The sequence below is a fragment of the Myotis yumanensis genome, unplaced genomic scaffold, assembly GCF_028538775.1.
Source record: "Myotis yumanensis isolate MYYU_CA2020_CCGP unplaced genomic scaffold, mMyoYum1.0.hap1 SCAF_1, whole genome shotgun sequence".
Classification (NCBI taxonomy): domain Eukaryota; kingdom Metazoa; phylum Chordata; class Mammalia; order Chiroptera; family Vespertilionidae; genus Myotis; species Myotis yumanensis.
Window position 1 is genome coordinate 86,356,350 of NW_027223752.1, and position 14,750 is coordinate 86,371,099.

The 14,750-nt window shown below is 36.0% G+C and overlaps 1 protein-coding gene across 3 annotated transcripts in view; it reads right to left on the reverse strand.

Annotated features, from left to right (window-relative positions):
- NOVA1 (NOVA alternative splicing regulator 1) overlaps positions 1–13,581 on the reverse strand; it is a 150,973-nt gene extending 137,392 nt beyond the window's left edge. The window contains exons 1-2 of one of the 3 annotated variants that reach the window (XM_070427292.1): positions 12,847–13,581; positions 10,962–11,105 (exon numbers count right to left, since the gene is read on the reverse strand). In XM_070427292.1, the coding sequence (XP_070283393.1) occupies positions 10,962–11,105; positions 12,847–12,982 (280 nt within the window). In that variant the 5' untranslated portion in view covers positions 12,983–13,581. Of the gene's footprint in view, positions 1–3,929; positions 4,010–5,726; positions 6,096–10,961; positions 11,106–12,846 lie in introns of those variants that run through there. The other 2 variants (XM_070427284.1, XM_070427302.1) reach the window with 2 other exon arrangements.
- Positions 13,582–14,750: the final 1,169 nt, after the last annotated feature.

The following is a 14,750-nucleotide window of genomic DNA, read 5'->3' on the forward strand; positions in this document are numbered from 1 at the left end:
AAGTCATGTTCACTTATAAGTGGAATCTAAAGAATAAAATAAATGAACAAACAAAACTGAAACATATTCACAGACACAGAGAGCTGACTGGAGGTTGCCAGAGGGGAGGGAGGTTGGGGGACTGTGTGAAAGAGCTGAAGGGGTTAAGAAGTACAAATTGGTAGTTACAGAATAGTCACAGGGATGTAAAGTACAGCATAGGGAATACAGTCAATAATATTGTGCTAACTATGTATGGTGCCAGGTGGGTACAGAAAATATTGGGGGGCCACTTTGTAAAGTATATGATTCTAGCCAGTATGCTGTACATCTGAAACTAATACAAAATAATACAGAATGTAAATTATAATTGAAAACTGTAATTGAAAAATGTAAAAAGAGAACAAGTCATGATAGCATACCCATGATATGATTATCAATAACGACAATGAAACTTTGCTTATGTTTTCTTTGAGTTACACAACTGGTATTATTAAATTATGAGTACTTCAATAAAGATTACACCATGAATATTTTCATTTCAAATTCCCATCTGGTACTTAATGTCAGTTGGCTGTCAATTTTTTAATGTGTCCCTATACAACTAACTAATAATTTCATAAATCAGTATAAAATGCCAGATAAATTTTAATCTCATTTTCTAAGTATAAAAACAGTGCCATATTTTTCAAAGCATTACAAAATTCATCTGAATTTGATGAAGTATTAAGAGTGATTCTTATACAAAATATTTATCAATGATGCTGAATCTCAAAAATCAACTAAAACACCAGAGAATCCACCAATAAGTCTCAATTTTCATTGACATAACACATACCAATATCTTTATCGTTAACAAAACTTTAGTGCTCGAATGGCTTCAAATTCAACATAAAGAAACGTATGTGTTATGCAAATCATTAATTTTCATAAAACTGGAAAATATATTTGTCCACATGCCAAGAGAGCTAAAATGGCCTACATATTCAGATAATTTAAGAAATGAGAAAAATTTTATCAGATATATGATTCTAAACAGCTATAAATCAAAAGCAAACTAAAACTAGTAATGAAAAACCACTGTCACTAACTTTAAAAGCCCCTCCCTGGATAGACAACAAGATATATAACAGTGAACAAATTTCAAAAACAGATTTTTATCTCCAGATCTTCCCTGATTATAGAAAAATATTCTTCACTGATATTTGTCCTTCCTAGGTCCCCAAGCTATTTTTCTTCTACACTTGGCACATACTTTCTTAATAAAAGATAGCTCTCATATTTTTTAACATCTTTTTCAGTCAGTGGTTCTCAACCTTCCTAATGCCATGACCCTTTAATACAGTTCCTCATGTTGTGGTGACCCCCAACCATAAAATTATTTTCATTGCTACTTTATAACTGTAATTTTGCTACTGTTATGAATCGTAATGTAAATATCTGATATGCAGGATGTATTTTTATTGTTACAAATTGAACATAATTAAAGCATAGTTATTAATCACAAAAACACTATGTAATTATATATGTGTTTTCCGATGGTCTTAGGCGACCCCTGTGTAAGGGTCGTTCGACCCCCAAAGGGGTCTCGACCCACAGGTTGGCGACCCACAGGTTCAGAACCCCTGTTTTCAGTATTCCTAGTTGCCCTTAATCTTTTCCTCTCTAAACAAATTAGTCTTCTCTTTAATTCTACTTATATTCCCTAAGCGGAAAACCAGACTCCTCAATCTACAATGCAACTCTTTTTAGATAACTACGTCATTCCTTCCTCCAAAGTGCAAATGTCACTATTTATATTTATACAAATGACACATACATTTTAATTACAATACCACTATCAGTCATTATATAGATACACAGATGTACTTTTTCTTTAAGATAATTCTTGCTAATGAATATCTCTAGGATGAGTATTTTTCCAACTTTTTTCCTTTTTCATATGTAGTACATTCTCTCTTACTTGCACAAGTATCTCCCTTACCCCACTCTCCCCCTACAGCAATATCCACTTTCTATCACAGTAATACCAAACCAATTTTGGACCCCTGAATATACAAGGAATTTTTCATATTTCCATGACTATACATTTTTATCTCCTTGCTTCAAATGACCTTCTACTCTGTCCAGGCAGCATATTGAAATTCAACCCTCAATCCCTGTCAGCTTTCTTTGAAGTCTTCTTTGAAGTCTACTCTCCTCTCTCAAGATCCTGCCATTGAAAGAGGTAGTTTCAAATTCTAGACATAATTGTATCATTATACAAGTATCAAATTTTATAACCAGTATTCATCATTCTTATTTCTTATCACTCCCTTGTTTGAGAGCAATATCGTCAGAGCATTTTGCACCTAGTTCTATCCACAAAGGGAGCACATAATCGTCCATAAAGATGTTAAAATCTGGTCATGGTAGTAAGGAAGGTCAGGGGAACCAGCCAGGTAAGGAAACACTGTTATTTCAACCCACTATTCTCAATCAGATTAAAAAAATAAGTTGAATTTATTAAGATGTAGGGGACATCTACATCTTAAAGAAAAGAAAGAAGTAGTGAAGATATATTTCCTCAGTCATATCCAAAGAAAAGGGGGAAGTGTCGAGCAAAACCAAAAGAGACTGAAATACCTATTATAATATCACAAATTATTATCTGTGTTAGAAAACACAACTAAAAGTTACAAAAAAATTATTGGCATACAACACATAATCTCTTGCTATCTTGGTGTCCTCAACTATTAAATGAATATTCTGGAAGAGATCATATCTAAGCTCCATTCCTCTCATCTAGTTCTACAGGATTTTCCAATCCCTTTAAAAGAAAGCCTCTTCACTACTCCTAAATATCCTCATTAAAGTCTGTAGCAGAGATGCCATATACTATGAAAATTTTAAAACAAAACTCAAGGGGACAATAACAATAAAAGCACAGCTTTTTTATGGTAAAGCAAAACATGCCCATATTCCTTTACAAAGAAAAGATGTTTTGTAATAATTCTAAGTCATACTGACCAAAGAGCTGCCTACATCTGAGTTCCTAGAAGCATCTGATAAATACACATCATAATTAACAAGAGAAAAGATTCTAGAACGATTTCAAACTAAAAAGTTAAACTAGGTTAGTTTTTTTCAAAGTACTTATGACTTTATAAAAAGCATAAATTAGTATTAGAAAAATTAAAATGAGTTCTACAAAGATTGACTGTGAATCAAGTCTCTAAGAGCTCACCTGCCTTCAACACTAACTTCTTCAAAAACAAGTATTTCAAAAATAAACATAACACAAATTAAAATGCTAGTTTTTCTAAATATTTAGTAACATAAAACAAAAACATGTACCACAATTCCCTATTTTGTGTTAATGAAAGGTACTACCCCATTCATTCTATTCTACCCTTCCCCCAAATTATTAGACCTTAAAATAGAATCACTGCCCAATCTAATTCCTAGAGCAGCAAATTATTAAAAATTTAAATGAAGACAAAACTTTCTTTTTTAGGATAAGAATGATTTTTAAAAACTGAGTCAATTGAGAGTCAGCATTTATTATATCCTAGAGGGAATACAGGACTTGAAGTCTTAATTATTAATAAGTTCATTCTGTGAAAATTTATCCTGCAAACGAATTATGGGGCCTTCAATATATAACTATTCCTAAATATATATCTAGTTTTCAATGTATAACTAGTCTTTAAAATGGAAAGAAAAGTTATTTCTCAAAACTTCAAAAAGTTTGCTCAGTTTCACAAGGAAAGTAAGAAACATTACAGTCTAAAATTTAAAAATTACTGAGTTCAGAATAAAATTAATTGGAAATTAGAAATATGCTGAACATCAGTAAGACAAAAACAGGTCTTAATTTTTTAAAAATTAATTTTATATGTCAATTATTAAATAAAATTAGTTTAATAATGGTAAAAAAATATTTTATTTTCCACACCAAATAATCTTACCTGAGTCATTTTGTTGTTAAAAAACTCAAGATACTGATTTCATTTTTCATCTGGTCCTGTCAACGATGCTATGACAGGCCCTGCAGGGAGCAGCAAAAGATCAATGATGGAGTGCAGATATTATGTGTTTTCATGATCAACTTTTGCTATGGAAAAGGATATCCATATAATGGCCTGAAACTTAGCAAATATTGAAAGTATCTCGAAAGGTTTGTCAGTGTACATAATATTCGTTTTTATACTTTGTAGTCTTAAAATGTTTATTCTTATCTTTTTTATCAAAAATTTAAAATGACAGTGAAGCATATATGTGAAATTTTAAAGAATCATTTTTATATTGATGAGAACTGATAAGAAAATAATAGTCCACAATGTCATAAATAAAAAATCTTGATTGAAAAATTAAATATGTTTAAACATGTGGGAATGATGCTCTTGATGTCTAGAGATAATTATTTTAATCTTATTTCATATATTTACCATAATTACCAATAAATTACCAACTATGGAAATTTTAAGCAAAATAAAATTTAATAGACTTTTCTTACAAATGGTAGCTTCAGAATCAGTTATTGGCAATACTGATAAAAATTCCTCAAGAAAAGTATATGTTACCAAAAAAATCTGTGCAAACTAAAACTTAACTGGGTAACTGACAAGTTACATTCAATGGATAAGAAAAAGTTCAAATTAGTAAAACTACGAGTAAGTCAAAACTATAAAGCTGTTTCACAGACTCCAAATGATTTTTAAATTCTTAATTATTTTTAAAAAGTCTATAGTACCTTGGAAGATTTAATTGACAATTTTACCTTAGGAACTGTTTCCATTCAAGGGCCAATTAATAAACAGGACAGTGATGAGATACCTATATTAATTGGGAATACTATTAGAACACACAAGAAACTTCTTTATATGTCATGGCAGTGTATTGTAAGTCAGTTTTTCCAACCCATTAAGAAATTTAAAATACAAATAAATAACAGACTGATGTTTTTAGAGTTTTTATTTAATCAAATTTTAATTTACTTGTAATAAAATATGGTAAAGAACCATTTCAACAGCACTTCTATATTACATTGTAACATCCTAAAAATAATTTTAACATGCTATATACTTGTCTTATTTGTTGGAAAACTTCAAAACACTCAGCAAAGTTTGCGTGCCAAAGCTCCTAACATGCTGAAAAGATACACTTTATTTTACATGGGTTATTTGTACAATAAAAATAAATAAACAAACGTTAATCTAAGGTAAGAAAGCAAAAAGGACACAACGTACTTCCACTTTTTCTGCTCCCTCATGATTTGAAAATATACTTTCAAATATACTGGAATAGAAAAATTTTAATTTTTCTGAACTAACCTTATATTACTTTTGCTTCCATACCTAAAGCCACCCCTCCATCTTCTTTTTATGTGGATTCTATCAGATTTATGAAAATTTGTTTAGTTTCAAATATTTGCATATTGATAAATGAAAAAACTGATGACATATCTTTAAAGAATAGGATGAAAATGGAACTTTCACCAACCCGCGCATCAGAAAGTACTTATTGAAAAGTACTGCTTCATCTCTTGCATGTTGCATTTTATGCTATGACACTTCAGTCTCTGAGGGTCAGGTTAATTAAGCTCCATAGCAGCTGCAGTGCAATGTGAGACACACACTGCTGCGGTGCCCAACAGTCCAGTCCAATTACCTGTAGTATTCCAGCACTGGACAAGTGACAACCAACCTCTTCTCTTTAGTCACTTGCTCCCACTGGTCTACTGATAAATGTTAGAACAAACTAACCTCTTTTTGGAAAAGACTGCAAAGCTGAATGCACCTGCTGCAGGCTGCAATGATGAGTCCCAGAGAGATGTTTGTCAGTCAGATCTCTGCAGATGTTGTTTAACTTTATGCTAGAGCTGTATCCAAAGATGGAAATGAGATGGCAATCAAGCACACATCTCCCGCCCTCATTCCCCCAATTTTATTTTGAAAAGCTGCACTCGCTCATAAAGTTGTGCTTTAAAATATAGCTCCACTAAACTGGAAACAACTGAGGCTAAACTCTTATAGTAAAATATGTTAGGTTAAGCACTGAATTTTAGTCAACAAGTGACATAACTGCGTTCAATAAATGTCATTTGTGTCATGTAAGAGCTTAAAAATCTTAATTCCCTTAAACCAGAAGGGAAAAAAGCAAAAGTATAGCATAGGCAAGTTTTAATCGGTGGTTTGTTGTTCGAGTTTTTAGTGACACCACATACTTCTTATAGTTCCCAAGACACAGATAATTATTCTTCTTTGTATATTATACAAAACATCTTCAATACATAAATACTGAGCTAGTTCACCAATTGTGTACACTATATTTAACTGTTCCTGAAATCCTTTGGGGATGACATTTGAAAGACAATGTTGTTAGATGTACTGTATTTCCTTACAATGTCACAAATTCTAAATTATCTATTTTTCCAAAATCCAGAAGGCCTCAAATACCAAATTTTAAATGACATTTTGTTATATTATTCATGAAAACACTGACACTATAAATGATGTTCCATAACTTACTAAATGGATGATAGAAGACATAACATCAGAATGAAATAAAATGAATAGCTAAGATTTTTAAGGCTAATTCAATCTTTCTAAAAATCCCATACCATAAAACATTTGCTTATATGAGTTAAGTATTATCTTTTGGAAACAAGTTTAATATAGGCTGTGCTATGCCAGTAACATTCCTTCAGATGTTAAGGTCTCCTATAGCTTAAAAGTGAGAAAGAATTAAAACAGCAGCAAATTTTCAGAGAGGTATTAATATCTAAGTGAGAGATTATGGTTCCTCCTTCAACTGAGGATATAGAAAGATAAAATATAAAGTAACCCATAACAATAAGTAGTATGACAAATATAAATATTACAACTTTAAGATTTAAAAAAAAAACATGTTATCTATCAGCAACTCTTTATCATACTGAAATCAAAGGTATAGAACAGTGTAAAGATAACTATCCTATTAAACTGAACAATATTGGAAGTTATACTACTTGCTTTTCAACTTGACACAATTCTATTTATCTACTAATTTTGGCTTAAAATATATACCAATAAATTTCTAAGATGCTTTGAATCTAAGATCAAAGAGTATAAACTATAACTTTTAAAAGCTATTACAAAAGTATTCATGTTGTACTGCTAATATCATAATACCCTTCCTTCAACAATGTAAACAAAAGAAGTGATCTATTTTAAACTGCTTTCACTCCTCTGATTTCCAAAGAAAAAAAGATCATTCTTACACAATTCCAAATCTAAAGGTTAAATTGGCCACTGAATTTTCCCCATGTCAAAATTAAGGCAGTCTGGGATATTTCCTTTACTAAAAGAAAAATTCATTTACATTCAGCTTTTTCATGATTTTTAAAAAAATGTAACATGCAAATGATTTATGGTTTTTTTAAAAAGCATCACCTAAGTTGGACAGTGATACAATTAAAATATAATAAATCTAGATATAATATGTTCAAATTTTAACATAAGGACCATGAAAGAAAATATATAGTAATTAAATGTGATTCAATTTTTAAGTGCAAATATGAAAACTGTATAAATTACAGATAAATATATGCCAAGATTATAGTGAAAGATTCCTGTTTGATTGATATAATGAATATCTCCAGTGTCATACAATAGAATAAAAAAATAGGTACACAATGAAGTCTTCTAAAATCTAAGGCATATGAAAATATTTATTTTATATATCCTCTACTTCTCTAAACTAGTAAGTTTTTCCAATTACCTACCCGAACCAGTCATTAAATATTTTTAACAGATAAAATCAATCTGTTTATTAATAAAACTAAACACACCTTCAGATGCCAATTAAGAAAAGAACAATACTACCATTCTGAAAATAAATACAGCCACAGAGTCCCCCAAATGAGAAAGCTGTTTTTTACTACATGGCAACACCTTTAAATAACCTAATTATAAAAACTGATATATAAATACATCATATTAGGTTGCTTTAATCAAGAAAAAAAGATATATCCATAAACCAGTAATGTTAGTACTCTATAAAATTTAGATTTTTAAAAATAGATAAATGAATTACACCGCACAACAAAAAGTAAATCTATTTGTAGGTCTTTTTTTTCTGATTACAGTAATTGAAAAATGGACTTTTCAATCTTCATCATACAATTCCCCAAATTACTGTATTTAATATATGACATGCTGAAATACACAATGTAACATACAGTACTACAAATTCTAAATTCATATTAATTAATATGTAAAAATGTTTTATTTCAACCACAAACATAAAAAATTACTGAGAAAGGCAAGGTTGCTTAAGACATTTTAAAGATATAACCTGAGCAAAAATAAGAAAAACAAATATGATAAATATCAGAAGATTATATTGCCTATACTAAAAACAATGCACATATCATTTGCATTGAAATTTATTAAAGCATCCCCAAAGTGTGTCTGAATTCTGCATATATATCCTGAGGAAAGTTTCTGTCAAATATAGTAGTATTTTATCTAAACCTTTTGAACACAGTTACATTCTGTTTCGAAACTTGGGTAATTTGAGAAAATCCATTAGGTTACAACTAAAGTACACTTTCACCAAATACACTATCTTACCAAATGAGACACAAGAAAATGTTCATGGATTAAACATCAGGCATATTCATTCCAATAGAATAAAGAGTCATAAATACATATATGAAACACACAAAAATGGACTTCTGAATTATTGCATAATCCTACAAGAAAGTCCTTATAACTTTCCAATATAAAGAAAAGCTTTAAAATTTAGTTCATCTGAGATGAGCAAAGTAAGTATGCCTTATGTATATCTGTATATCGAAGTAAAAGAAGTAGAAAGGCACTGAGAGGTTGTTATTGTGAGGAATACCAGGACCTTAATTCCACAGGCTTGTGGTCAAGTGTGAACAGGAAAACTATTACAATTAAAGTCTATCAGAAGAAGAGAGATACATCTGTAATAACCTAGTTAAATTTTTATTAAAACACAAAGTGTTCAGAATTAAAGCTTCTTATAAATTACAAGGCTTTATCTTATCCTTAAAATTGATTCTATAGTGTGTGATTGGTTTCCACCTGTTACAGGCAGAGTATAAGCTTTCTTGTATCCAGACATTTCAACTCACATTTGATCAGGTTACGTCACTGCACACACAAAATTTTACCCAACACATTTTAGTTTTCTTTCTTTCTTTTTAACAGATATTCTTTTTCTATAGGGAAAGCACGACTCGGAACTATAAATAAAATAGCCAATTTCAATGTAATAAGAAAAAAACGCACCGCTAAGTGGACTAAGAACAAAAGATATAATTCTTGGTGTACCCTTTCTAAACCACTGAAAATAAACTGTATTCAAATGAAAAGGCATTTAATTTACTATTTGGAATATCCTTGATAAACACCAATTTTCTATAACATCCCTGAACATCTGATACCGCCTCATGTGTAATGCAAAAAAAGCTATTTCATTTTCACCTACTGAAAGTGAATTTAATTTACCATTGCAGTCTTTTCCTAGAACTATCACGTTATTAATTCTGCAATCAAGCTCTTTTGAGTGCTTTTATTTATATTTAGGTTTTCACAATTCCAAACTAAATTTTTCCATAATGATATATCTTTTAAATATACAAATGTAAATATATTAGCAAACTTTCTTAATGCATAGGGAAAGTTTCAGAGAGACACGGAAAGCCACCTACAAAACTACACTCACAGGAAACAAACTTTCGAAGGACATCGTATCTAATAGATTACATTTTAGTTTAATAAATTTAATGTTCACCAAATATAACTACACTTAACTTATATAACAAATGACAGTTTCAACCATTCTAAGACCTTCTTAACCAGCATAATGGTCCATTTTCTACCAGCAAGTGATTGGCTATGAAAAAGAAATCCTCCAAATGTTCTGCTTACATTCATGACAGATGTCTTTGCTGTATTAAAGAACTCTTACTGAATTAGATCACTGAAAGGAAATCAGCTTTTCTTTGCCACCAGGAAAAAAAAAATTAGCAGTATCGGTTCCCCTCAGCACTGAATAAAAAATTTTTGACCATAAAGATAGAATAGCCCCCAAAATGGCAGAAGTTATATCTAAGTAAAAGCAAATCAATTAATGTTTTATCTAGGAGATACACTAGTTAATTATGGAGTTCTTCCAATTAAACTTAAAATCCATATATTGAGAAGCAAAATGATTTTTAAAAAGATGAACATGCATAACTGTATAATACCTGAAATTTAAAAAGCACACTGAAAAGTACAAAAGAATTATACCACCTACGAAACTTGCCATATTCTAATGGGTTACAGTACCAAACAAACTGTTAACATATTTTAATCAAATACAGCTCTTAAGTAACAAAATTTTGAAGCATTATTTTACTTCTTACATAATATATTTTCTTGTCACAATTACATTAAAAACACAATATTTTAAAAATCCGAAGAGGCAGCACTTGTCCTCTTTACTTCACTCCAGGGCCAACAAACAAAGCAATGAAGCAGAAAGAGGTACATAATGGATTTAGAAGTAAATGGTCCATTCTTTAAAAAGGCTTCCTACCCCCTCTTCTGAATTCACTCTAGACTAATTGTCATTACAATGATGTCTGAAAACTTCAGAAGAAGCCTATTTCCTGATGCCAGCTGTCAATGTTTCTATCTTTAAATTTCAGAGTTTGCTGTGTTTTTTCCCCCCAATAAGAAAGTATTTAGAAATACCTAGGAGATTCGTCTCGCAATTGGCCTATACCACAGACACACTATATCTATTATAGAAAAAAAAGACATCATCAACAATGGAAATAGTCTTTAAGAATTTCCACAAACATTCTAATACAGTAAAGACATAAATAAAATAAAGTCTACACTATTAAGAATTTCTTTCAATACAGCATACAGCACACAAAGAGCTTCTCTTTCTTTCCTTGGGGACTTATCAAAAAATCTCTTCACCATTGCACCTACCTGGGTAAAAATCTTTGGACTTAGACAGCTTGATGGTGGCTCCAGTTTCTTTTTGCAACTGAACAATTGTCTGTCCTCCCTTCCCAATTATAGATCCAGCAGCATAACTAGGTATGAGAACCTTTAGAAAATACTGGCCGTCTTCTGAAAAAGGCAAAGAAATATACTTTGTTAACATGATAATTTAAACTTTGTATCCCCTCTCCACCCTCAAGAGAGAAAAACAGCAATTAGAACATTAGGCATATAGCTGAAGGAAATAGGGGGTTAAATTTTTTTAAAGAACAAAAATGAAACAATTATACTGAAAACTAAATATGTACAAATGTTTCCCATTTTGTAAGATTTATATTTTCAAACTTGGATTTAAAATCTAAACATGTTCTATTATTCTGCAGCACTGTAGAAACTGATGACTAAATTCCAGTTGTTATTCCAAACATGGAAGTCTTCCAATTCTATCTGGTTACTATGGTAAAACAAAATGAACTGACCCTTTAACAAAACTTCAAGAGAATTATAAAATGACAAACCTTCTCCTAACATACTGCAAAACAAATAAATGCACTGCAAATGGTGATGAACTATATTTGTTTGACATTAGCAAACACTTAAGGACTACAATTAGCCATTACAAATACCCTCCTTAAAGTATGCAAAACAACCATTCTCCTACCAAATAATCCACCCAAACTGTAGGGTGTATTCCAAGCCTTCAATAACTGCCAGGAAAGAACTCAAAGTGATTTGAACTGGCAAATCAAAGTAATCCGGGGGTATTTCTTTAGCACTTCTTAGTCTACCATGATCTCCTTTAAGCTCATTAATTAAAAGACCTTAAGATTTCTGCCAGTGCTAAAAAGCTTAGGAGTCATTTATATCAAACACACTTAAAAATGACCGAACAGATAATGTTCCTTCTCCAAAATAACTACAACATTTAAAACGGAAAGGGGATAAGATGAACCAACAAGAAAGCATGAAATGAAATGTTTTAAAAATCAGAGCCAACTCCATAAACTTTAATTTCCGCAAAACTGATCATGTCTTAAAGAGGAAACACCCCGGAAAATCCAGCTTCCTTCGGTGAATGAAGGTTCCAAATTTTGCGGGTGTGTGCCATTCGCAAGCCCCCCATCCGTCTCTAATGCACATGCTGTAGATAAATTCACCTCTGCCGCGATGCATTGGGTGCATTGTTAAGATGACTCCCGTGCAAATGAAGAAGCGATACCGGTCCCGTTATAACTCATCTTCCCAGGAAGCGCAGGATGTTAACTAACAAGTCACAGTACCAGGCACCCCCACCCTCCTATGCACACCGCGGAAGACAAATCAATGAGAAATTTGCACCGACAATGTAAGTGCGGTAGGAGCGTGCACTCCCGGAGATCTCGCATACTACTTGTGGCCCAACGCAAGGGGATGGAGAGGAAAACTCTCAGGTGCCCCAATCGTTGGCTCTCCGCTCCCCAAGTGCCATTTATTTATTTATTTTATCACACTGTTCAATGCAGCGCGCATCTTCGGGCGGCCGTCACCTCGCTCGGGGGGTCACCCTCCTCCTCCTCCTGGACCGACCCCTTCGCCCAGGTCTAGGATATTTAAATGGTCAGCTTTTCGACCGATTAAATGGAAAGATAGGTCTATTCCGAAAAATCGGTCGCCATTTTGATGAATGATAAACACAGACATGGAAATGTGTCCGGACGGCGAGGTGCGGGGCAGGTGCAGGGGAGGGGGCGCGGGGCAGGGGCGCGGGAGCCGCGGGTTCGGGCTGGAGGTGTCCGGGCCGCGGGAGGGAGGGAGGGAGGGCGGCGGGAGGGAGGGAGGCAGGGCGGGCGGCGGGGGATGGGGCCGGCGGGGAGGTGGAAGCGATACCCACCGCCCGTATTGGTCCTCTTGGTGCTGCCGGCTTCAGGGGGGGCTTCTAGCGGCCTTTTCCGCGAGTCCGGCGGGTCCAGGTCTATGGGAACCCCAGTGTGGGTCCCGTTCTGCTGGATGGGAGCTGCCGCCATCATGTTTGCAGTTCCTGCCGCTGCTACGGGGAGAAGGTTCTCCCTTTTGTTTTGGCTTTTTTTTTCTTTTTTTTTCTTTTTTTGCGTTTGGAGTTTCTTAAGGTTTTTTTTTTTTTTCTTTAATCGGATCAATAGAAATCTCTAAGAAAAAAAGCTATGTTGCTGGTTTGTTCTCACTGGGGAGGGGGCAGGGCTGAGGAGCAGCTGCAGTGCAGTGTCAGAAAGGAGACTGGGGAATGGAGGGGGTGTGAGAGACGGAGGGTGAAAGAAGGAGAAGAAAGGAGAGAGGGGGAGAGAGTGGAGAAGGGAGAGGGGCGAGTGAATGAGCGGGAGGAGGGAGCGGGAGGACGGGCCGAGGGAGTGGGAGCGCGAGGGCTGGCGGGCGCGGGGAAGCCGAGGAGGAGGGGAGCGCGAGGGAAAGAGTGAATGAGCAGGAGGAGGGGAAGGAGGTGGATGCGGAGCGGAGGAGCGGAGCGAGCGGCGGAGGAGGGCAGGAGCCGGGCAGGAGCGCGGCGGTCCCCGCGCCGCTAGCGCTGCGCTCGCTCCCGCTGCTGGTGCTGCCGCCGCCGCCGCTGCCGGAGCGGTTCTGCCGTTGCCTGGGCTGCTCGGCGCTGCTGCTGCTGCTGCTGCCCGGTCTCGCTCATTATTTCTCCCGCTTGTTGGGGGGAGGGGGGGGCAGCAGGAGGGAGGGGGGTGGCTGCGAGGGGAGGGTAGTGAGGGGTTGAGTTCGGAGACTCCCACACACTTCGCGCTCGGGTCCTCGCCTCTCAGCAGCGCCGCCGCCGCCTCCCCGCGCCGGAGCCTCGGCCCGCGGGGGCGGAGGGGCCGGGGGGACCCGGGAGTGCGCGCGCGCGGAGTCGGGGGCGCGGGGGCGCGCGCCGGGGCGGGGGCGCTCCCGTGGGAAGGGTGGGGGTGAAAGGTGGCGGGGCCCCGGCAACACGGCTCAGGCAAACGTAAGCGGCTTGTCGCCCAAACCGAGGGGTCCGAGCAACGCGCTAGGCTGGAAGGCGGGAAGCCGGGATTACTGACAGCGGGGCCAGCCAATAAAGTGGGAACGGGAGCCGGGCTCGCCAGGCCCCTTTCCAATCAGGGAACTTGGGGGCGAGAGCGAGTGGAGGGGCGGGCTGGGATCTCCGTCCCGCCGGGACCGGCGCGGCGAGGACTGGGGCGAGTTGGAGAAGGGCATTGGAGTGACCCGTCCACCGCTGGTGGGACCGTGTCAAGGCTGAGGTTGGAGCCTGCACTGGATGCTCCCAGAACTTGTAGCGAAGTGCACTGGTTTTTACTTTTAAGAGTCAGGGGGAAAGACATTCGTGAACATCTCGCTCATCGGAGATTTTCTGCCGGGTGATTAGTCAAAAGAGTATTTATGACTCGCACGGTGTAACATCCTTAGGGAATGCCTAGTGTCACTCGCCGCCTTAAATCCTTTCGGGAACAAGCCTGGGTATAAATAAATAAAGCTAAGCATGGGTCTTTCCTTCACGAGTCGCTGGTACGCAGACTAAAGACAGGCAACAGCTGAGTGTGTCCAGAAAATTAAATATTGATCGAAATATGCATATAGGAAAAAAAATTCATTGCAATGTGCACAGCTTACGGTTTTACAGATCTTGGATATATTACGCACTTGAACTTCAGCCTACAGGGGGGAAAAATCTAATTTATCTGGAATAGACCCTGAAAGTCTGAAAAGACTAAGTTTACAGATGAGTAAACGGACTCAATGAAGTATTGTGCCCAAGGTCATCTATCAGGTTAGTAGTTTAAT